We start from the raw sequence: 23,337 nt of genomic DNA, 5'->3' as shown, positions 1-23,337 counted from the left end.
GGGACATCTTGCTATCGGGGGCGCCCAGGATGTCCCATTGTCAGGGCTCCTTAACACACAAACCATTGTCTGATTTCAGATCTCCCAAGAGCCCTGCCCTGCCCAGCTCCCAGTCCCTCCTCCCAGGCCTGGGACTCCCAAGCAGCTCTGGCAGTTCGCCTGCTCCCAGGGGACATGCAGCTGGGGACTAGCCAGTTTCCTGGGGCTCAGGGGGAGGAGCGGATCCTGCTAGCGTTTGGATCCAGTTTAGGGGTCTGGTTAGCTGGTGAGCTGAGGCCCCTTTAAGATGCTCTGGGGCCGTAAAGAGGCCTTTAAGGGAGCAGAAACGGCTTCCGGAAAAGCCACCCTATGCGGGGGCCTCCCTGAACAGTATGGAGTTGGTGTCAGGGCTCTGTGCCAGCCATGCTCCCAGCCGGCATAGGGGGTGGATCGGGAGCATGGTTGGCATTTGCTGCTCTACAGCAGTTCTCTGCTTCCCAGGGGCCCTCCACCCCACTCCAGGGGCTGGGCAAGTCACCAAATAGGGGGAGTTCAAATCTGGCTTCAGGCCTCCCCCTACCCCTCACATGCACAGAACTGAGGTACCTGAGGGCAGGTGAGGTTGGCACCGACTCCAGTCTCTGCCGGTCGGATCACAGGATCCTGCTAGGGCTGCATGGTTGGAAGAGCAGCACTCTGTTATTCTCAGTCAAACAGGCCTAAGCCTGGGAAAGCCCATGCCATGGCCTGAGGGCCCCTGGGCTCTCCTTCAGGGTGTGAGCTGCAGTCCCGGGCTCTGTTTGCCCAAGGATCTCACGCTGTTTGCTGGAGTACTTACATGTTGTTGCTTTTCTGCACCCCTTGCTGCTGGGATTAATTTCCTGGCACCTGGCCGCAGCCTGTCTCTTTCATGAGGACTGGCCCTGAGCCATGCTAGCATGAATCACCCCTGCACCCTCCTCCGATGGCTAGAGCACGTCTCCTGCCCCCTGCCGATTGCATTGCTGCATCCCTTCTGCTCCTACTGTTCCAGCAGAGCATTGTGCTGGGGCCTTGTTACACGCCGTACAGCTCTGGCTGTATCCGCCCCGTGGGGTTGAAATGCTCCCTGGACTCAGCTGTCTGTCTGCACTGTGCTTCACCCCATGCCGGCAGGACTCCGGGGACTGCAGCAGGCTGGAGCGCGTTGCTGGCTGTGTCACAGTGTTCTGGCCAGCGCTGGTGTCTTGGTGGGGAGAAATGTTCTGGGGAAAGGGTGTGACACCCCCAGCAGTGCTGAGGGACGGACCTTTACTGCACATCCCCAGTCACCTGGCGTGAGTCGGGGCTACCCATGGCTAATCCCTCTGGAATGTGCCCAGGGCCATGTCCACTGGTCCCAGGGATGGCGCTCAAATCCAAAGGCATCAGATTGGCAGCCCAAGCTTTGCCAGTGTTGGAAATAGACCCTGCCTTTGGGGGTAGGGATGGCCCACCCTGCTCTGGGGTTTACTCCCTGTGTGTCGGCCCTTCCCTCTCCCCATGGGCAAGGCCGACCCATTGCACCGTGATCGCAGAGGGGGCAGTTTGCGCTATGGGCTGGATCCCACAATGCAGCTGCTCTGGGTGCCCCTCGCTTGGGGCTCGGGGCACTTGGGAAGGTCCCTGTGGTGTCACTGTGTTAGAGCATCTGAACCCCCCAGATGGCACCTCCAGGTCCCGGCCGGCCCCGGTTCATGCAGCCAGGAGTTGAGGGGTCTGGCGTGCAGGAGTGTGCCGCTGGAAGCTGGGAATGGCTCATTGGCCAAGTTCACCTGCAGCTGGCGGGGAAGTGCGAGCAGCAGCCCAGACTCCTTGTGGTTCCCTGGATGCATCCCCCAGCTGCGCGGCCCGCTGGTCTCTGAGGCTCGTTGGGTCCCTGGCTCTGTTGACCCCTGAGCCTGCAGCAGGCCGTGGAGGGGCGCGAGGTGTTGACAGACCCTGTGGGACATCTCCAGATCGTGGGGTCCTGCTCCAAGTCCCGAGCGGGGGCTGTGCAGGACATGCCAGCCTGGCCCAGCAGCCTGTGGGGGGCAGCGCTCAGCATGCCAGGGAGTGGAAGGGGTATGCGCCTCTTCCAAGGGGCGTATGAGCTGCAGCAGCCAACATGGGACCCATCAGCCACTCGCAGCCCCCCGCCCTCCCGTGCATGGTGGCAGGTGTCTGACCTGCTGCCTGAGCCTAACCGTCCCCCAGCAACTTGGTCACCAGCTGGCCCTCACCTGCCAGGCTGCGCAAGACTCTAGCCAGCAAACTGCCCCTCCCTTCCTCTGTCGCCTGGAGGTGCCGCAGGCCTTGATGGGGGCACCCCACCCGGCTCAGCGCTGGGGCCCAAGGGGCAGAAATCCTTAGCTCCTGCTCACGGGAGCTGGGATGTCATGTGAGCCCAGGAGGGCAGCTGTTACCCCAGGGGGCCACAGTGGACCAGAGAGGGGACCAAAGAGCTATGTCCACCCCCGCTGGGAGGCTGCTCTCTGGTCTCTCAGTGGCTCATCTGTTTCCCCCCAGGAGCACTTTAACTACTACTGCCTGGACACGGCACTGGGCCACCTCGTCTTCTCCCTCAAGTACGATGTCATTGGTGACCAGGAGCACCTGCGGCTGCTACTCAGGTGAGCGAGGGGCCCTCTGCGTCCCCGGGGCAATGCCCGAGCCACAGAGCCTGGATCATGCTTCCTCCCCCATCTGGGGGGGCCAGGTGCCAGGGCTCTCGGGGCGCCCCGCCTGGTCCTGTGACACCCTCGACTCTTATTGCAGAACCAAGTGCCGAACCTACCACGACGTCATCCCCATCTCCTGCCTGACCGAGTTTCCCAACATCGTGCAGATGGCCAAGGCAGGTACCTCGGCGGGACCCTTCCAGCTCTGGTGCCCGGGGTTACCATGGGCTGAGCCTGTACCCTGATCTCACTCAGCCCTCGCACAGGCCAGGCCCCATTTCCCTGCCTGAGGAGTGCTGAGGAGAGTGCTGGGCCGTGGGGGCCGATTAGTGCCCTATGGCCGGGACCACTTCTGGCTCCAGCGGGGGTTCATTTTTCTGCAGCCTGTCCAGCGGCCGTGACCAGCAGGCCGGGGCACTGTGGGTGTACGGCCTGTTCTCTCCCAGAGCACTGCAGTCGATAGCCTGGTGGGGGGCAGGGGCTGTGCAAGGGCACACACACACACACCCCCCCCGTGCTCCCTGAAGGGAGCCTGAGAGAGCAGAGAGCGTCATCCCAAAAGCCCAAACATGTGGGCTCTGGCTGCTCCCATCCACGCTCCCCTCCTCCTCCTCCCCGTGACACGTGCACACATGCGGTTCTGAGTCGCACGTTCTCACTCTCTCGTCACTGTTTCAGCTGGCGTGCGAGGACGTGAACGTGGATCGGTTCTATCCGGTGTTGTACCCAAAGGTAGGCTGGCGGCAGCGTGCAGGGGGAAGGAAGCCAGCCTGAACTTTTTGACAGCTCCCGCGCACGCTCACACCCCGAGCCTGCCTCCGCACCACTGGGGGCTCCCACCAGGGCGCCCAGCAGGGAACCCCAGCCTTCAGCAGGCAGCAGGATGTCGGAAGGGCAGGCTGGGCATTCCACAGCCAATCAGAACTTAGTCCAGCTTTAGCCCCAAACCTGACCCTGGCTGGCTCCTTTGCCAGGTTTGCCGGTGGCCAGAAGCGGCACCGCCAAGCCCCACCAGGGAGCCTTTTTCAGGGTGCTCCCGGCCCAGCGCAGAGCCCCACCCAGGGGTTTAGAGGAGCTTCACAGGAGAGGCGCCCCGTCCCAGGGGCTCACCTCACTGGCTGGGTTTATATCAGGGCTGGCCTCCTTCTGCTCCCTGACTCCAGTGCTGAGGCGTCCCCGGTGCCCAGGCACTGACGGGTGGGATTTGCACCTGCAGTTAATGGTGGAGTGAAGCGCAGCCCCGAAAAGCAGGTCTGTGTGGAAAGGCCGCTCCTGCTGGGAGCTCGCCTCTGGCAAAGTGCTCAGCTCAGGGCATTCTGTCTTGGGCTGGGCCGGGGTCCTGCTGCTCCATGGCAAAACTCCCACCTCTGGGTTGGGGGTGGGGGGTCAGAGGAAGCCCTGGGACTCGGGAGAGTCCACCCCTCCCACAGCACATATCTGAAGTCCACTGCGGCAAGAGGGGGATGCCAGGAAGCACTCTGGTTCCCCAGCCAGCAGGAAAGAGAGGGGCATCCCTGGGTGATGTCCCGATTTTATAGGGACAGTCCTGATTCTGGGGACTTCTTGTTATATAGGCACCTATTACCGCCACCCCCATCCCGATTTTTCACACTTGCCCTCTGGTCACCCTATCCCTGGGTGACTCCCAGACCCCCCTTCCCGCCACATATCCCAGAGCTCTTGTTCCATCCTGTGTCTGCTGACAGCCAGAAGAGCATTGTGGGTAACCACATGTGGATGAAGGCACAAAGGGCTGGATTTGGAAAAGAGCTCAGGTCCCGGCTGCACCCGGCGCCCTCTGCTCCGCGGGTCCCCTGCCCCCAGGGCCCTGCTCTGCGGGGGCTCCTGGTCGCTGTGCTAGGAGTTTGCACAGAGCTGTGTGAGGGGCCTGGGCTTGCGCCAGGTGGGGACAAGAACCAGAGTCCTAGATCTCAGAGATGGGAAAAGCCTGTTAGAGCCGGCCCAGTCCCTGTCTGTGCGGCTTGTTCCTGCTCTGAGGGCTCCCCTCACCCACCTGCCACTGGGAGGAAATTTTCGAATGGGACGTTTTTCCACTGGAAATGCCAGTTCAGAGACAGCAAACGTTCCATGGAATCATCTCGCCTTGGTAAATTCCTTTCCAAATGGAAATGAAGTGCTGTCTGCGGGGCTGGAGGCGTCCTGCCAGGCATGGGGCGTCCTTGTTGGGTGCGGGGCTGGAGGTGCCATGCAGGGCTGAGGGCGTCCCATTCGGAGTGTCCCATTTTGATCTTTTCCAAACGCAGCATTTCAGGTTTCCATTTTGAAGGAACTTTTCCTTCCAGGTTTTTTTTTTATTTTTGAGTGTCATATCTTATAAAAATAGGGCAGAAAGTGGTGCTGGAAAGGGAAGGGTTAGATTTTGTCAGAGCTTCGATTGGCCCCAGATGAATTTTCTTTCAGAATTTTGGTTTGTGAGAAATTTCAAATGTTGTTTTCATTCTGGGATGGAAGAAATGTTGAAATCATGAGACCGCCCCTCCTGAAATCCAGATTCTGCATTGCTCCACGCCTCACACCCCACACCTGCCACCCTGAGAGGAACCCGCCCCATGCAGCAACCCTGCCTTGCATGGATCGTGAGTCCTCCCAGGGCCGGGTCCCCGTCACAACTCAGAGGGAGCAGCGGTTCCTGGCAGCTGGATGTAACCAGCCTCTCCCATCTCCCCAGGCCTCTCGTCTCATCGTCACCTTCGACGAGCACGTCCTCAGCAATCACTTCAAGTTCGGCGTCATCTACCAGAAGTTGGGCCAGGTGGGTCAGTCTCCATGCGGTGGGGGCTGGGCTTTCTGGGACAGTGAATCGATCCCATAGGGAGCTGGGGCTACCCCAGCCTGCCAGTCTCCACCCCTGGCTTTCCCCTCTCACAAGCAGCCTGCGGCGGGGGCGGGAGCCCCCAACCTTCCAGCTATTGCTCCAGCTCAGCATAGCTGTTGGTGAGCAAAAGCGGCTGGAACTGGGTTGCCTGAACCCACCGGGGATGTCTCCCTGGCATCCCACCCTCCCAGCTGCTTTCATCTGAGCACAGCCACGGCCCATTTGCTTTGCCAAGAGCTATAATGGATTCAGGAGCCATGGCTGGGACTATCCAGCTAAACCACACCCTTGACTACATAGCGTTTGCCCTGGTTCTGTTACCGGGGCTGGGGTGGGGTGAAGAGCACCACCTAATGGTTAAGGCTGGGAACTGTGAGTCTGGAGACTTCTGTTCCCTGCTTCTCCAGTGACCCTTTACAAGTCATGTACCCGTGCCTCAGTTTCCCCACCAGACAAATGGGGAGAACCCCGAAGCTGGGTGCACATACAGGCTGTTGGTTAGGGGCTGCAACAGCACTAGATGAAGGATTGCGACAGCTTCTCCCCAGAACTGGGCCCCAGTGGCTGCCATGCTCTCTGCAGGCACGGCAATCGGCAGGTGCTGTAGGGGCATTGCGGGTTCACTCTGCGGGTCAGAGCTCAGCTCACGGCATAGACTTGGGGGGAGCTCGGCCGCAGAAGAGGCTCTTTGCTCCTGCACCCTTCCAAGCGCCATCTCCGCTAGGGGCTCCTTTGCCCCCCCTCACAGACTCAGCTTCCCTCCAGCCAGGCTGTATGGACAGGCCTCAACCTGGCACAGCCCTGGGCTCATGCTAAGCTGGGCAGGGGGCCCGGCCCTGTCCTAACTCCTCTGGTTTGCTGGCCTTGTTGCAGACGTCCGAGGAGGAGCTGTTCGGCACCACCGAGGAGAGCCCGGCGTTCGTGGAGTTCCTCAACTTCCTGGGCCAGAAAGTCCAGCTGCAGGATTTCAAGGGGTGAGCGAGCTCCTGCCAGCCTGGGTCTGCCAGGCCTGTGTGTGGAGAGGAGGGAGGCTGGTCCCCTGCGCTGCTCTGGCCCCTTTTTGCTAAGCCTGTGCCACTCGCTGTCCCATCCAGTGGGTCTCTGCAGGACAGATCGGCCTGGCCTTGCAGATGCTGTCCCAGGCTCCTTGGGAGTGGAGGGACAGGGCGGGGTGGGCATCTGCCTGAGGCCTGGGTCTCTTTGATGGCAGGTTCCGGGGGGGGCTGGACGTGACCCATGGCCAGACGGGAACAGAATCTGTCTACTGCACCTTCCGCAGCAAGGAGATCATGTTCCACGTGTCCACAAAGCTGCCCTACACCGAGGGTGACGCCCAGCAGGTACGAGAGAGCTGCAGTACCCCCCCAGCAGGGGCTGCGCGCAGACATGCAGGTCTGCACACGTGGACACACACGCTAAAGTACAGCCCCGCACAGCCCCTCGGCCGTCATGTGCACACACCCCACCCCCTTCATGCACCCACCTGCGGCCCTTTTCCTACGCAGTCACTGTGACCAGTGTGACTCCCACCCCAAGTGGTTCTGCCCCAAACCAGCCCCCTCCTGCACCCCCCACGCAGCCCCTGGCCTGCTCCCCATGAGCTCTAACCCAGCCCCAGCCCCCCACTGGAGTGAAGAGACACTCGCTAGTGCCGAGCCCTAACTCGGGCCAGAGGGAGGTGGGGTATTGACAAGGGGCAGCCAGGGGATCCCCCATCCCTCCGGCTTAGCCTTTCCGTGCTCCTGCCCCTCACTGAGCTCCCAGTCTCCCTGATCTATCTCCCACCACTTCCCCTCCTCGACCCGTGCTGGGCCTGGCTGTCTTGGCATGGGGCTGGGGCCGCGGGAGTGACGCCCTCCCCGCTGCGCTCAGTTGCAGAGGAAGCGGCACATCGGGAACGACATTGTGGCCATCGTCTTCCAGGACGAGAACACGCCCTTCGTGCCGGACATGATCGCCTCCAATTTCCTACATGCCTACATCGTGGTGCAGGCGGAGAAGCCCTGCTCCGAGAGCACGCTCTACAAGGTGAGCACATGCCCAGGGGCCTGCTCGCAGCCCGCCAGGGACCCAGCCCAATGCGTGCAGCACCACCGAGTTACCAGGGCACTAACAGGGCAGGGGTTGGGCCACAGACCTGCTCCCAGCTAGAGACTGGGACCTGAGGGAACAGGACTGGGCAGAGCACTGGGCATGGGAAGCAATCCATGAAACTCAGAAATGGGGCACAAGGTTGTTAATATGGGAATGACAGTCCCTAGAGGTTAGAGACAGGGGCTGGTCGTCAGGACTCCTGGGTTCTGTTCCTGGCTTTGGGCGGGGGGTGAGGTCTCGGGATGAAAGCAGGGGGCCGGTCGTCAGGACTCCTGGGTTCTGTTCCTGGCTTTGGGTGGGGGGTGAGGTCTCGGGATGAAAGCAGGGGGCCGGTCGTCAGGACTCCTGGGTTCTGTTCCTGCTCTGCCACTGACTCTGTGTGATATGGAGCCAGTCCTTTTGTCTCTCTGTGCTTCAGTTTCCTCTTGGGGCTAATGATCATGTGAGTCCCGAGATGAAGCATGGGTGTTATCACTGCTCCCCCTGGGATGCTCACTGGAGGAGGGGGAGCCCTGTCCAGAGTGCATGGCCCTGGCATGAGGTGCTTGAACCCGGAGTCAGGCTGACGCTGACCCAAGGACACTCGTGGACCTGAAGTGGAAGGCCCTGGTTCAATGCTGAGCCCCTGGTCCCAGTGATCTGGGGAGATGGCAGCTCTGGGGACAGCAGCATTGCTGTCAGCACATGCCACAAAGAGTCCTGGCCAGAGGGCTGGGCCCATCATCAGGGGGCGGGAGGACACTGCTCAGCACAGCCTAGCAGGGTGGGGAGGGTGAGCTCTTGGGCAGGCGTACCTCTCGGAGGGATGCTCCCGGGCACCAGCAGGCCCCAGCGTTCCTGCCCAGGCTGTCGGGCGGGTGATTCCCCTGTGCCACAAAGACACCCCAGTGTCCAGTAAGTGGTGCAAGGCAGGGGGCCCTGAAGGAACGAGCTGCCCACCCAATCTGGGCCCTCCCTTGTCTAGACGTACCCACTGGCCTGGCAGCGCGTGGCAGAGGAGGGGCTCACAGCGCCATGTCTTGCAGGTCTCTGTCACAGCCCGGGATGACGTGCCTTTCTTTGGCCCCCCACTGCCTGACCCAGCTGTCTTCAGAAAGGTGAGAGGCGAGGAGGGCCAGCTGTTGGCCCCAGGCAGGCACTGACCTGCCCAGAGGGGACATGTTGAACTTCCCAGTTCCAGGGAGCTTCCTGGGGCCAGCTCGTCCATCTGCACTTCCAGACCAGGCTGGCCGGGGCTGTGTGCTTACGGGAGTCACGCTCTCCGCTGGGAATGCTGCTCTCACTGGACAGGGAGCCCAGGGAGGCCTCAGAGCAGGGATCTGGGCAGCCAGCCATAGAGTCTGCTGGTTACTGCCCTGTCCCATTGCGGTAATGCCTGGAACTCAGGGGCTGGCAGGGCCAAGGCCAGAGCCAAGTTAGGTGGAGCTTCCTCCTGCTATGTGCTAGTCCCACCACCAGGGGGTGCTCAGCCGCTGCCAAGTCGCCCGGGCGGATACTGGCTGCCTGGCAAGCTCATTCCCGAAGGAAAGGCAGAGACTGACATGGGGTTTCTCCTCCCGCAGGGCCTTGACTTCCAGGAGTTCCTGCTGACCAAGCTGATCAATGCCGAGTACGCCTGCTACAAAGCCGAGAAGTTTGCCAAGCTGGAGGTGGGTCAGGAGCCACATGCCGGGGCTGCATTCTGAGCTGGCATCCTCCCTAGCCCCCCCAGCAATGCCCAGCACCTGCCCTCCCCTCACCCATTGCCCCTCGTCTCATTCTGGCCCGACCTGTCTATCCACAAGCCCTCATTCCTGTGAGAGCCAATGTGCTGCAGTGCCCACGTTAGGGCTCTGGGAGCAAGGGTGGCGAGACGGTGCCCTTGGTCGTCGGCTCTGGGGCCAGGGCCAGGGCCGTGCCTCGCTGCAGACTTGCATGCAGTTGTTACGCCGGGCCCAGGATACAGGCACTGAGCTGGTTCTGTGGCAGGGCAGCACGTGCCAAAGGCTCCTGGGGATGGCCCCGCTCTCCAGGGCCAACAGCCGGGCACCGAGCAGGAGCCAGGGGCAGAATCACAACTCGTCCTCTTTCCCCGCAGTACTCGGTTCCCTCTGCCCCCTTTCTTTCTGATCCCTAGTGCCCCCAGCCCGTCCCTCCAATGCCGCTAACACCCCCTGTGCCCCTCCTGCCACAGGAACGCACGCGAGCAGCTCTGCTGGAGACGCTGTACGAGGAGCTGCATGTTAACAGCCAGTCCATGATGGGCCTGGGCGGGGACGAGGACAAGCTGGAGAACGGCAGCGGGGGTAGCGGGGGCTTCTTCGAGTCCTTCAAGGTGAGAGGGGCGTGGCACAGTCCCTGGCAGTGCAGCTCTCCAGCCAGGGACTGCCAAGGCCTAGGAAGCTGTGTGGCAGCTTAGAGCACTGGGAAGAAGACAGAAGATCTAGGCATGTGTTGGAGGGCAGGGGGAACCCACACTTTTAGCCCTTAAAGCAGTGGTCCCCAAACTTTTCAGTCATGCCCCCTGTTACCCCTCTTTGCACCCCCCCACATCCCCGTTGGGAGCCAGAGCCAGGAGCAGGGCCACAGCTCCTGAGTGGGTGTGTGGGTGCGGGGGCAGAGGCTTGAGGGTGGTTCTGGGGCCAGGAACGGGGCCGGAGACTGAAGCTGGGGGCAGGACTGGGGTTGGGGCTGGGAACAGAGCCACATGTGGGGGCAGGGCTAGGGCCAGGGCCAGGAGCGGAAGCCATGGCTGGGCCACAGTTGAGGGAGAAGGCTGAGGGTGAGGCTGGGGCTGGGGCCGTTGCTGGAGCAGAGCTGGGAGCCTGGGGGCGGAGGGGAGCTGCGTGGCACTCCAACTGCACCCCCCATGAGGGCTGGCCAGGGCCCCACTGCGCTCATCCCAAAGTTCCTCCGGGCCACCCTAGGTGGGCACACGCCACAGTTGCAGGGCTCTGCCTTAAAGGGATGTAGTAGAATCCAATGGTGAGAGCAGAGGCTGGGAGGCAGGAGTCCTGGGTTCTATTCCCAGCTCTGCGTGTGACTGTGGGTCAGTCACTCCCCCACCCTGCCTCAGTTCCCCCATCTGTCAAAGGGGGACAGCGTGCTGACTGGCCTCTGGGTTCCCTGCATGGAAGGGGCTAGGGGAGGATTGCCATTCTGTTGTAGGCTGTGTGACGGGTTCAACCACAGAAACCCCCTTGGCCCTCTCACCTGATGTGCTGAGACTACCTCTGAGCCCGTTTTCTCTGCCCGTTTGGGCCTCCAGAACCCTGCCTTGTTGAGCCAGACAGACTGCAAACACAGATCCAGGTCTGAACCACATCCCCCAAAGCTGCAGACTTAACTGAAAACAGCTTAGGAAGTGCTCCTGTCTCTAGCACCCAGACACCCAGTTCCCAATGGGATCCAAACCCCAAATAAATCCATTTTACTCTGTATAAAGCTTATACAGGGTAAACTCATAAATTGTCTGCCCTCTATAACACTGAGAGAGAGATAGGCACAGCTGTTTGCTCCCACGGGTATTAATCACTTATTCTGGGTTAATTAATAAGCAAAAGTGATTTTATTAAATATAAAAAGTAGGATTTAAGTGATTCCAAGTAATAACAGACATAACAAAGTAAGTTTCAAAGCAAAATAAAACAAAATACGCAAGTCTAAGCCTAATACATGAAGAAACTGATTACAAATAAAATCTCACCCTCAGAGATGTTCCAATAAGCTTCTTTCGCAGACTGGACTCCTTCCTAGTCTGGGCCCAGTCCTTCCCCTGGTACAGTTCTTGTTAGCTCCAGCTCAGGTGGTAACTAGGGGATTTCTCATGACTGAACCCTCCTTTGTTCTGTTCCACTCCCTTGTATGTTCCACCCCCTTGTTCTGTTCTACCCCCTTGGCACAAGGCGGGAATCTTTTGTCTCTCTGGGTCCCCAACCCCCCTTCTCAATGAAAAAGCACCAGGTTTAAGATGGATTCCAATACCAGGTGACATGGTCACATGTCCTGTGAGACCCCAAGCCTTCATTCTTCCTGGCCTGACTCGCAGGAAGGCTAGCAAATAAACAGCCATTTACAACAAATTGTCCTAGTTGATGGGAGCCATCAGGATTCCAAACCACCATTAATGGCCCTCACTTTGCATAATTACAATAGGCCCTCAGAGTTATATTTCATATTTCTAGTTTCAGATACAAGAGTGATACATTTATACAAATAGGATGACCACACTCAGTAGATTATAAGCTTTGTAATGATTCTTTACAGGAGACCTTTTGCATGGAGCATATTCTAGTAATATTATATTGACACTCATTAGCATATTTTCATAAAGTCAAATGGAGTGCCACATCACAGGCTGACCTGGGGGCCCAGCCATCTCTGCAGAGGGCTCAATGCTCCCTCTGGCAGAGTTGCCTGTGAGTGGCCGGTGTGCTGAGTTTGCTCATCAGTTTTGCTGTCTGGGTCTCACCTCGGGGAACTCTTGCTCCTACCCGCCCGGCCCAGGGGGCACACCTAAGTTCCCAGCAGCGCTGTGACGCATGGGGTGCAGACGGACTTGCCCAGCCCTGCTGACCTGGCCTGGACGAGTTGGGTAGAGAAGTGTGTCCAGCTGCTTCCCAGGGACCTAAGGGGAATGTCAGCTCTTAGGGAAGCCCTACATCCACAGAGGACGAGGGTGAATCTGGCTCTGGCCCACAGGCCTTAGCCTGCACTAAGCGGGTTCATGGGAGCTGCACCTTCTCCTGCATGCCCCTGGCACAGGGACAGACCTAGCCAAGGACGGGGAGGGGACGTGGCTGCAGACTAGCAGTGAGGTGTATAGTGTCGTCCCTTGACTCTCAGGCACATCCGCAGCTCCCCATATTAGCCAGCAGGGGGCACTAATAAGCAGGACTCCCATTGTCTCCCCCCTCCCCACGTCTGTCTCCCTCCCAGCCTGGCTGGCAAGCACCTGTCTGAGTCTTCCCCTTGCATGGGACTGGCACCCCGCCGGCATGGTGCTTGCATGCTTCGCTCACCATGGAGCACAGCACTGGAGCTGGGGCGGAGTCTGGCAGTGCGCCCGCCTGCCCTGCTTGGCAGCCAGCCCCCCACGCTGCCACCTGTCTCACCCTGCTGCAGCAAAAGCTCCTCCAGGCAAACAGCCCTTCGTGAGGGCTCAGCCATGGCACCTGCCTCCAGGCAGGCCCAGCAGAAGGATCGCAGCCCTCTGGGCAGTGGGGCCACTCCTACACAGGGGGATCAGGGCACTGGGAGGTTGTGGCTGAAAGGGGCTGAAGGAGTTGGGTGCCCAATGCCCAGGGGATCACCACAGCTTTGAAAACACCAGCCTCGGTGACTTGTTCAAGGTCACACAGGGAGGCAGAGTTGGGAATAGAACCCAGGAGTCCTGGCTGCCCTAGACCCTACTCCCTTCCGGCGTGGAGGGTGTCCTGGCTGCCAGTGCCCTGTTTTGAGCACTAGACGTGATCCCTTCCAGAGCTGAGAGTGGAAGCCAGGACTGCTGGTGCCAATCCTTGCTCTCGGCACTAGCCGTGTTGGCTTGTGGGTTCCTTTGTTTGGTGGGACAGGAAAGTGAAACATGTCCCAGGCTGTGCCAGCCAAGTCCTGAGCATCCCCCCAACGACGTACAAGTGAACTGAAGTGTGCAGTGCTCCTTTCTGCTAGTTACAGCCCCAGACCAGGAGCCGGATATGCCACCTGCCCCCATCTCCTCCCTGCCCGGTCCCAGCGCTGAGCCAGCTGCCGCCAGCCTGCCCCAGCCCAGCTGGAGGTGTCGGGGAAAGGCAGGCGCCCTAGGACGGGGCTGGGAAGAGGAGCTGCTCGGATGGGGCTGGCACTGGGCTGGGACCTTGGTACAAGCACTGGGAAGCCTGCAGCAGGGAGTGGGCAGCTTTACTGTCCCCCACAGCTGGGCAATGCCCCTCCAGTCTGCTCATGCTCTCTGTGCTGCGGGGGCTGGCGCAGCAGGCAGACGGGTACCTTGGGGAGTGGGGACAGTGGGAGGGTCCTGGGGAGCGACTAGGAACTCACTGTGCTCGAGGAGAGAAGTCACTGTGTGGAGTTGCCTGGGCTCATAGGCCACATCCAGTGAGTGGGTTATCCCACAGCCATTCACGCAGGCTGGCGGCAGGTTATCAATTCTCAGGCTATAGGACAGCAGCTGGTTGCTGCAGGGGTCAGGCAGGAACCCCTTGGCCCACCATGAGCACCCCTTGCAACGTACATTAGTGGGAAGGGGGCTTTTGCCTTCTTCTGGAGCATCAAGAGTTCTCCATTGCCAGGGTCTGGCTCATGGTCCGGTCCCACCCAGCATAGCCCATGCTCGAGGTGACAGGCCCAGCGCATGCCACCACCCACTGCCATTTGTCCAGGGGAGCCCAGTGTTGGGGGATGGGGTTTGTCTCAGGCTCTGCTCCCCACGACCCCCTCCTTGCTCCCCGGAGCGTGTCCCAGTGTCTCTCCCCTCCAGCCTGCTGCAGCTCTCTGCTTGGGCCCAGGGATGGCCGGCGGCTGTGGGCTGGCAGCCCTGAGTGCAGGGCTGCCGTGGGGCAGGCAGCGAGTGACAGTGACTGAATTCCCTTCCAGCGCGTGATCCGCAGCCGCAGCCAGTCCATGGACGCCATGGGCCTCAGCAGCAAGAAACAGAACACGGTGTCCACCAGCCACAGCGGCAGCTTCGGCCACAGCAACCCGGACATGGCCAAAACCGCGGGCACAGTGAGTGTGACCATCCCCGCACCCCTGCCGGGCCTGCTTCTGCTCTGAGCCCCACCTGTGTGACCCCCTCCTGCCCCGAGCCCCACCCCCGCTCTGAGCCCCGCCTGTCTGACCCCCTCCTGCCCCGAGCCCCACCCCCGCTCTGAGCCCCGCCTGTGTGACCCCCTCCTGCCCGAGCCCCACCCCCGCTCTGAGCCCCGCCTGTGTGACCCCCTCCTGCCCCGAGCCCCACCCCCGCTCTGAGCCCCGCCTGTGTGACCCCCTCCTGCCCCGAGCCCCACCCCCGCTCTGAGCCCCGCCTGTGTGACCCCCTCCTGCCCCGAGCCCCGCCCCCGCTCTGAGCCCCGCCTGTGTGATCCCCTCCTGCCCCGAGCCCCGCCCCCGCTCTGAGCCCCGCCTGTGTGACCCCCTCCTGCCCCGAGCCCCGCCCCCGCTCTGAGCCCCGCCTGTGTGACCCCCTCCTGCCCGAGCCCCGCCCCCGCTCTGAGCCCCGCCTGTCTGACCCCCTCCTGCCCCGAGCCCCGCCCCCGCTCTGAGCCCCGCCTGTGTGACCCCCTCCTGCCCCGAGCCCCGCCCCCGCTCTGAGCCCCGCCTGTGTGACCCCCTCCTGCCCCGAGCCCCGCCCCCGCTCTGAGCCCCGCCTGTGTGACCCCCTCCTGCCCGAGCCCCGCCCCCGCTCTGAGCCCCGCCTGTGTGACCCCCTCCTGCCCCGAGCCCCGCCCCCGCTCTGAGCCCCGCCTGTGTGACCCCCTCCTGCCCCGAGCCCCGCCCCCGCTCTGAGCCCCGCCTGTGTGACCCCCTCCTGCCCCGAGCCCCACCCCCGCTCTGAGCCCCGCCTGTGTGACCCCCTCCTGCCCCGAGCCCCACCCCCGCTCTGAGCCCCGCCTGTGTGATCCCCTCCTGCCCCGAGCCCCGCCCCCGCTCTGAGCCCCGCCTGTGTGACCCCCTCCTGCCCCGAGCCCCGCCCCCGCTCTGAGCCCCGCCTGTGTGACCCCCTCCTGCCCGAGCCCCGCCCCCGCTCTGAGCCCCGCCTGTGTGACCCCCTCCTGCCCCGAGCCCCGCCCCCGCTCTGAGCCCCGCCTGTGTGACCCCCTCCTGCCCCGAGCCCCGCCCCCGCTCTGAGCCCCGCCTGTGTGACCCCCTCCTGCCCCGAGCCCCGCCCCCGCTCTGAGCCCCGCCTGTGTGACCCCCTCCTGCCCCGAGCCCCGCCCCCGCTCTGAGCCCCGCCTGTGTGACCCCCTCCTGCCCCGAGCCCCGCCCCCGCTCTGAGCCCCGCCTGTCTGACCCCCTCCTGCCCCGAGCCCCGCCCCCGCTCTGAGCCCCGCCTGTCTGACCCCCTCCTGCCCCGAGCCCCGCCCCCGCTCTGAGCCCCGCCTGTCTGACCCCCTCCTGCCCCGAGCCCCGCCCCCGCTCTGAGCCCCGCCTGTCTGACCCCCTCCTGCCCCGAGCCCCGCCCCCGCTCTGAGCCCCGCCTGTCTGACCCCCTCCTGCCCCGAGCCCCGCCCCCGCTCTGAGCCCCGCCTGTCTGACCCCCTCCTGCCCCGAGCCCCGCCCCCGCTCTGAGCCCCGCCTGTCTGACCCCCTCCTGCCCCGAGCCCCGCCCCCGCTCTGAGCCCCGCCTGTCTGACCCCCTCCTGCCCCGAGCCCCGCCCCCGCTCTGAGCCCCGCCTGTCTGACCCCCTCCTGCCCCGAGCCCCGCCCCCGCTCTGAGCCCCGCCTGTCTGACCCCCTCCTGCCCCGAGCCCCGCCCCCGCTCTGAGCCCCGCCTGTCTGACCCCCTCCTGCCCCGAGCCCCGCCCCCGCTCTGAGCCCCACCCCCGCTCTGAGCCCCGCCTGTCTGACCCCCTTCTGCCCCGAGCCCCACCCCCGCTCTGAGCCCCGCCCCCGCTCTGAGCCCCGCCTGTGTGACCCCATCCTGCCCCGAGCCCCACCCCCGCTCTGAGCCCCGCCTGTCTGACCCCCTCCTGCCCCGAGCCCCACCCCCGCTCTGAGCCCCACCCCCTGCTCCAAGCCCTGTGCATCTGACCCCGCCTCTACTCTGGACCCACCTCTTGCTGTGAGCCCTGACCACACCCCCTGTTCAGAGCCCTGCCCCCAACCTGACCCCACTCCCTGCTCTGTGCTCCATCCCAGCTCCACCTGACCCACCCCATCCCTCCTCCCCGCATCTCTCTCCCCCTCCTCCCTGTGGGCCCCCCTGCTCACTTCACTGCCATGGGCCTCCCATTTCCTCTCCTTGTGCCTGGCTTTAATTCTGCCTCAGCCCTGCTGCCCCTGCCTTCCCCACCCCACTGCTCCCTATTCAGTGCTGGGCCCCCCAGCCTGCCCCCAGACCCTTCAGCCTCCTGCAGGGCAGCATCAGGCAGCACAGAGCCCGGACTCGCTGAGGATGGGAAAACGTGTGTGGGCCCTGGGGTCCTTCTCTGGGCACATGAGTGACTGCCACAGTGAAACCCCCCATTCCTCTGTCCCAGCCCCCACCCAGTCCCCTCTGACCCCCCGTCTCCCACCTGTTCCCTTCTGTGCCCCCACAGCCATACAACCACACCTGTCCTTTCCCCCTTCCCTTCGATGCAGCCAGAGCTCCAGCATCACAGAGGGGGGCCTTGTCCAGCCCTCTCTCATTGCAGGAGGGGCACTGGGGGATGGTTCCCATGCAGAGCTCGTGGGGGCAGTGGGATCCTGCCTCGCAGCATTCCCAGGGCGGTGCCAGGAGGATCTTTGATCATTGCATTACTGCCTAGCTGGTGGCTGGCCAACAGAGACCTGGAGGCAGGAAGCAGGTCCAAGAGAGGGGCAGCCCTGACCTCTTCCAACAGGCCAAGGCTATGTGTAACCCAGGACTGCCTTGGCAACCCACCGAGAGCCCAGGGGCTGCACTTCATTTGCGTAGAAATGTAGCTGCCATTTAAATCAAAGGAGCAGGCTGCGAATTCCTGTGTGTGCTGGAGGTAGGGTGGGGCTGGGAGGCCTTGGTGGGAGGTCTCCTTGGACTCTGACGATGGTAGGGACCAGGACCAGCCCTTTATTTCCATGGAAACATTGCTGTTTGCAGCAGTGTCTTCATGGAGTGGGTGCGGGGAAGGGGTGGGCCCATATGGGTCCCATGGCTCTGCCATCCCTGCAGCGGCACTGCCCTGCCCCAGTGAAACCAGTGGAAGCTCTGCCACGTGCTTCGCTGGGAGTCAGGACTCCTAGGTTCCTTGCCCAGCTCTGTCACTGACTGGCTCTGTGACGTGGGGTGAGTCATAGCCTTGCTCTGTGCCTCAGTTTCCCCATCTGTTCCAGGGAGAGAGTGGGGGCTGTGAGGCATATTAATTGATGCCTGCAAAGTGCATGGAGATCCCGGAGGGAAGGGGCTAGGAAGGGCAAAGCACCGGTGGCAATCCCCTCTGGGAGCAGGAAGAGGAAGCACTAGCTTCAAGATGTGGGTGAGTTCACCCAGTCCTCAGAACCAGCCCGCTGCCAAGCTCTTAGGTGCTGGCGTCATCGTGTGGCCATGCCGCTGAACTGCACTCCAGCTCAGTTTACAATCCAGCACCCAGCTTCCTACCCTCCTGTGTGGCTACCCCCTTGTCCAGTGGTGGCCCTGGCTCAGATCGGTGAGGGCAGCAGCCAGACAACGTCTGAGGGATGCAAGGGACGTGCCAGCTACTGGGCGCGCTGGGCAAAAGAGGGCTTGTTTGCATTAAACGTGCATGTGCCTCCGAAGGAGGATCTAGGCCTCAGAGTTTGGCGGGGAAGGAGACTGGGCCGCCCTCAGGGTGGATAATTTGCCTGCTGGTGTTACTGCTCTGGAACGCCGGGCTCCATGGCTGTGCTGAGCGTGGCAATGGCCAGTCCCCCAGCACGGGCTCCTGCTCCTACATAGTGTGACCAGATGGCAAATGTGAAAAATCGGGACGGGAGTGGGGGGTAATCAGTGCCTATATAAGAAAAAGCACCAAATATCAGGACTGTCCCTATAAAATCAGGACATCTGGTCACCCTATTCCTACGGGAAGCCATGGACAGCAGGAGCTGAGCCCCCTGGTGCCCAGGGATCGTTGGCTGGGCCTCAGGGAAGGAGAGGTGCCAGCAGTCTGGGGTTCTATCCCTGGCTCAGACACTGACTTGTGGTGTAGTCTTAGGCAAACCATGGCCTCCTCTGTGCCTTTGTTTCCCCAATTGTGAGAGATTGACCTGCCCGGGGCGGTCCAAGGAGGAATTTGCTTTTGTCTGCAAAAGTTGCCTTGAGCTAGCCCCCTTTCTGCTGTGTCCCGCAGCTCTGCCCCCTTTCCCAGCTGCTCCCCACCCACCCTCCTCTCTCCCCACTGTGCAAGTCCCACAGCTCGCCCCAGACCTTCCCATGAGAGCTGCCAACTCCAAATCCACCATCCAGCGCCAGTAGCTGCTCAGTGGGGATCCCCACCACACGTACAGTGTCTCCCCGCATAGCCCTCCAGGACACCCACATGCGCATCCAGCGACGGGCAGCTACGGGGTGCTGTTAACGAGCCCTTTGTTATGATGGTCAAGCCATTTTTTTTGCATGACTCTCTTCTCTTTTTCTCCCCCCTCTTTTCTCCCCCCACCCTGCTCTGCTTCTCTCCTCTGTCTGCTTACCAGTCATTGCTTGTCCCTGGAAAAGCGCCAAGTAGGTGCGGACGTCGAGGCAGCGCCATAGGGATAGGAACCATAGAAGAGGTTGATGTCTCTCTCTCTCTCTCCCTCCCTCCCCTCCCTGCACCCCTCTCCTTTCTGGAGCCAGCCCTGTACATGCGATGGGGTAGCTGGGCCGTGGTGGGGACATTGGCTGGCTGGGCCTGGCTGCCATCCCAGCATGAAGGGCATCCCAGCTGGGCAGTTCGGGGCATCGGGTAGGGAGAGAGGCGTGTCAGCCTCCATGGCACCTGCTGCCTTCACCCCTGCCTGGGTATTGGCACCCCAAAGACCCTTGGTCATGCCGCCTTCCACGCCTTGCAGTGTCCAGCCCTTGCAGCTGCCTCCCTTCCTCACAGCTCAGGGCCTTTCCTCTCCTCAGGCCTGGCAAAGTGGAGCAATTCCCCCTCCAGCCCTCTGCCCGGGCCTGGCCTCACTGCAGAGTGAACTTGTGTTCTCACCAGCCTTGCCCCCTGTCCCGGAGTCCCCAGGCGATGCTCTGGAACTATTCCCTACAAAGCCAGTCAGGACTCTGGGGGAGCCTCCTCTCTGGGAGCAGCCTGTCTGCAGGGCAAGAAGCTTCCACAGCTTCCACCTTCCTGGGTCTGACCTTAGAGCATTCAGCCTCCTCTGCCCCACCGTGCACTTCCCACAGTGAGTCCACACAGGCAGGGCTCCTGGGGAAGCCAGAGGGCCCTGCACCCCAACTCCTCACTCAGCCGTGACTCTTGGCCAGCCAGTAAAATGGAAGGTTTATTAGATGACAGGAACATGGTCTAAAACAGAGCTTGTAGGTGCAGAGAACAGGACCCCTCAGCCAGGTCCATCATGGGGGTAGGGAGCCCAGAGCCCAGACCCCAGGTCTGGGTCTCCCTCCCTTTTCCCAACCAGCTCCAAACTGAAACTCTCCAGCCCCTCCCCTGGCCTTTGTCCCTTTCCCAGGCCAGGAGGCCACCTGATCTCTTTGTTCTCCAACACCTTCAGTTGGCCCCTTTGCAGGGGAGGGCCCAGGCCATCAGTCGCCAGGAGACAGGGTGTCGGCCATTCTCTGGGCAGACACCATCACACTGGCCCTCTAGGGCTCTGTAACAATCACACCCCCTTATCCCGCCACCCCTAGATACTTAAGAAATGCGTAGGGGAAACTGAGGCATCCATCCAGTATTCAGAGAAAACATTAAGAACTTTCCCACTCCGTCACACTCCTCCCTCTCCCTCCATACACGCCGTGCCGTGGCTGACCCGGTGGGTACAGACTACAACTTGAGTGAGCATCACTCATCAGCTGCTACCGCAAGTGCTCGCAGTGAGGATGCAGCTAGCGGTCAGTGGTGCCAGTCTGCCAGAGCTTCCTACCATGCCCGCTGTGCCTGGAAGGACAGACACGTTTTCCTGCTATCCACGGGGAAGGTGTTCACAGAGCGGCCCAGCCCAGCCCCCTGCAATGCGACAAGCCCCCGGCTCAGCCAGCGCGGCCATGGCGGGGAGAGTTATGCTGCAGTGAAGCCGAGCTCACTGGAGCTGAGCTGACTCCAGAGGAGTCTCTTGGCATAGATCGCTTGGGCTAACCCCAGTGCAGGCAGCCTTCTGCCCACTGAGAAGCCAGCAGGAGGCGGGTGCCCTCACTGCCCGCAGCCCAGCCCTGCTTGTTCCTATGTGGCTCCACACCTTCCCTTCACCTTGGCCGGGGGCGTGTCAATGTTAATTCATTGACACGACTGGGTCCCCAGCTGGGCTAGCCCCTCTGCTCATTGCACTCTGATCTGCATAACTGGGGTCAATCCAGACTGGCCCCTGGCCTGACCCCCACTGCTCCCCGCCCTGCCCCCAGCCAGTGTCGCTGGGTTCCAAGGAGAGATCCAGCTATGGACACAGCCGCTGTGCATGGCCCTGCCTGAGCTGGCAGGCAGTGCAAGCCAGTGGTTAGAGCAAGGAGCATGGGAGTGCAGACTCCTGTGTTCCTCTCCTGTCTGTCACATCCTCTCACTGTACCTCAGTTTCCCCACCTGTACAAGAGGGGTGACGGTACCTTCCTCACAGGGCTTCATTCCAGTCCGTGCAGTGCTTGGAGATCCTCAGGTGAAAGGTGCCAGAGGTGGGCACAGGGCTTTGCAAAGGGCTGTGACTGCTTCAAGCTGTGCTGGAGTGCCCCACAGGCATGGGTCACCTCTCCCCATGTCAGGAAGCCCGGCTGAGAGGCCACGCTGTCTGCGAGGTGCTGCCCCTCCAGCCCCTCTGGCATGGTGCAGGCCCCCCAGCAGTGCCCCCCAAGTGCTGAGCATTCTCCAGTTGACAGACGCTCACTCCCCAACAGCATCAGGCCCCCAGACCCCATCAGCCCGGCCCAGCCCCGGTCTCTGCCCCATGGCTAGCAGCTGGCACCATGTGATGGGGCAGAGTCATCGCCGAATTCCTCCTCTCCACCCAGCCCCTGGCGCTCTGATGGGGCTCCAGCTGGAGGAGGCCCTGAGCCCGATGCCCAGCGTTGGTGGCCCACAGGGCTCCCGAGTGGTAGATGTGTGTGAGCAGTAACCGTGGGACCTGGCTAAGCAGGGGACTCTGGTGCCCTGGCGAATGCTGTTGGGGGAGCAGCCCTCGGGATGGGGGCGCCTGCCCTTTGCTGGGTTGGCTCCAGCTCCAGTTTGGTTTTGCCCTTGGTCCAAGTCCAACCCACCCCAGCTTGGGCCCCTGTGGGCTTCCCAGGACTGTCTGGCTGATGGGATCAAACCTTTTCCAGTCGCTGATTGTTCCTGGGAAGAGCCCAACCCGGAAGAAATCAGGGCCCTTCAGCCCCAGGCGGAGCAGCGCCATCGGCATCGAGAACATCCAGGAGGTGCAGGAGAAAAGGTGGGTGAAGCCATGCCAGGGGAGGAGCAGGGGCGCCAAGACCTGCAAGAGGGAGGACCAGCTCCATTCACCCCCACCCCCAGGCAGAGACAGCTGGGTCCTTCCTGCCTGCCCTGCCCCAGCCCCGTGGTGCTGCCCCCGTGCCAATGGGAGGCAGCCGGCTGGGTGACAGGGCACAGCGGGGGCAGGGAAGCAGAGCCCCAAGCGGTGATGGGGAGGAGGAGGGAGGGGCTGTCCCAGCGAGCACAGAGAGCCTCCACTGTGGCACCTCGCTGTGCGGCTCCGTCTCTCCAAGGCTGCTCCCAGCAGACACGCCTGGCCCCTGGCCAGACTGCCAGGGGCAGGACGGGCTGGGCATGTGCTCTCCCCTGAGGGCAGCTGCCTGGAATTCACCTGGAATTCAGCCTGGATTAGACCCCGAGGGGAGTGGGGATGCCACCAAGCAGCGGGAGCTCCCGCACTGCCAGGCCCAGGCCAGCCTGGCCACACCGGGGGTTTGTGCTGCATCGCGGCTGGCACTGAGCCCAGGGGAGACCAGGCGTGAGGACAGGGACACCAGTCACCAATCCAGCCCTGCCGTGCTATGGGCTGGAAGATCTTGGTGCCCCCTGGGAGGGCAGCTGGAGATGAGAGCTGCCCAGCAGCTAGCATGGCTCTCCTGCCCTGGTCCAAGTATGTCCCCGGTGCCTCTCACAGGGAGAGCACAGCAGGCCCCCAGAAGACACCTGACAGCGGCCACATGTCCCAGGAGCCCAAGTCGGAGAACTCGTCCAACCAGAGCTCTCCAGAGATGCCCACCATGAAGAACAGGTCAGTTCCTCCTTAGCCCAGGGCTGGGATTCCCAGGGAGCCTAATGGGCTGTGTTCAGAGAGCAATATACACGTGGGCAATATTTAGGGGGGTGGAGCATTTCCCACACAGAGGCGTTGGGCCAGGGGGCAGAGGGTCCTTTCCATTTGATCTGCACTCATTTGCTCTGCTCTGAAAATGCCCATCAAAGGGTGGTCCGGACGCAGCCCCACTGCAGGGCTCTGGGCACCCATGAGCGGGACACAGAAAAGAGACTTGTCCAGGGGCAGCCAATGAGGGGTCTGACTGCCCTGTCTCTCCAAGGGTGGGTGAGGGAGAGGGTGGGACATGTTGGAGGGTGCTGGGTGTCACTGCCCTGTGTCTCGGGGGCCGGGTTAATGGGGTGCTGGGTCTGTCTGCCTTGTGTCTTCGGGGGAGGCACAGGGGGGTGCTGGGTCTCACTGCCCTGTGTCTCGGGGTGCGGGGACACAGGGAGGGTGCTGGGTCTGACTGCCCTGTCTCTTGGAGGGATACGGGGGGGTGCTGGGTCTCACTGCCCTGTGTCTCGGGGTGCGGGGACACAGGGAGGGTGCTGGGTCTGACTGCCCTGTCTCTTGGAGGGATACGGGGGGGTGCTGGGTCTCACAGCCCAGTGTATCTGGGGGCCATAGGGGCGTGCTGCGTCTCGGGGGGGGGTACATGTGGGTTGCTGGATCAGACTGTCCTGTGTCTTGCAGGGGTACGGGGGAGTACTGGGTGTCACTGCTATA

The 23,337-nt window shown here is 62.2% G+C and overlaps 1 protein-coding gene across 15 annotated transcripts in view; it reads left to right on the top strand.

Moving 5' to 3' along the window:
• RAP1GAP (RAP1 GTPase activating protein) overlaps positions 1–23,337 on the top strand; it is a 188,032-nt gene that overhangs the window by 135,781 nt on the left and 28,914 nt on the right. For 10 of the 15 annotated variants that reach the window (XM_078849386.1, XM_073316427.2, XM_073316421.2 and 7 more), the window contains 14 exons: positions 2,506–2,609; positions 2,755–2,833; positions 3,336–3,389; positions 5,347–5,430; positions 6,367–6,467; positions 6,704–6,833; positions 7,366–7,521; positions 8,613–8,684; positions 9,150–9,236; positions 9,761–9,901; positions 14,158–14,289; positions 18,898–18,975; positions 21,668–21,777; positions 22,474–22,587. In XM_078849386.1, the coding sequence (XP_078705512.1) occupies positions 2,506–2,609; positions 2,755–2,833; positions 3,336–3,389; positions 5,347–5,430; positions 6,367–6,467; positions 6,704–6,833; positions 7,366–7,521; positions 8,613–8,684; positions 9,150–9,236; positions 9,761–9,901; positions 14,158–14,289; positions 18,898–18,975; positions 21,668–21,777; positions 22,474–22,587 (1,442 nt within the window). The remainder of the gene's footprint in view (positions 1–2,505; positions 2,610–2,754; positions 2,834–3,335; positions 3,390–5,346; positions 5,431–6,366; positions 6,468–6,703; positions 6,834–7,365; positions 7,522–8,612; positions 8,685–9,149; positions 9,237–9,760; positions 9,902–14,157; positions 14,290–18,897; positions 18,976–21,667; positions 21,778–22,473; positions 22,588–23,337) is intronic. The other 5 variants (XM_073316422.2, XM_078849383.1, XM_073316426.2 and 2 more) reach the window with 3 other exon arrangements.

The sequence above is a fragment of the Lepidochelys kempii genome, chromosome 18, assembly GCF_965140285.1.
Source record: "Lepidochelys kempii isolate rLepKem1 chromosome 18, rLepKem1.hap1, whole genome shotgun sequence".
Taxonomy (NCBI): Eukaryota; Metazoa; Chordata; order Testudines; family Cheloniidae; genus Lepidochelys; species Lepidochelys kempii.
The sequence above is the reverse complement of the archived record's forward strand: the minus strand, read 5'-3'. Positions and strand labels throughout refer to the sequence as shown.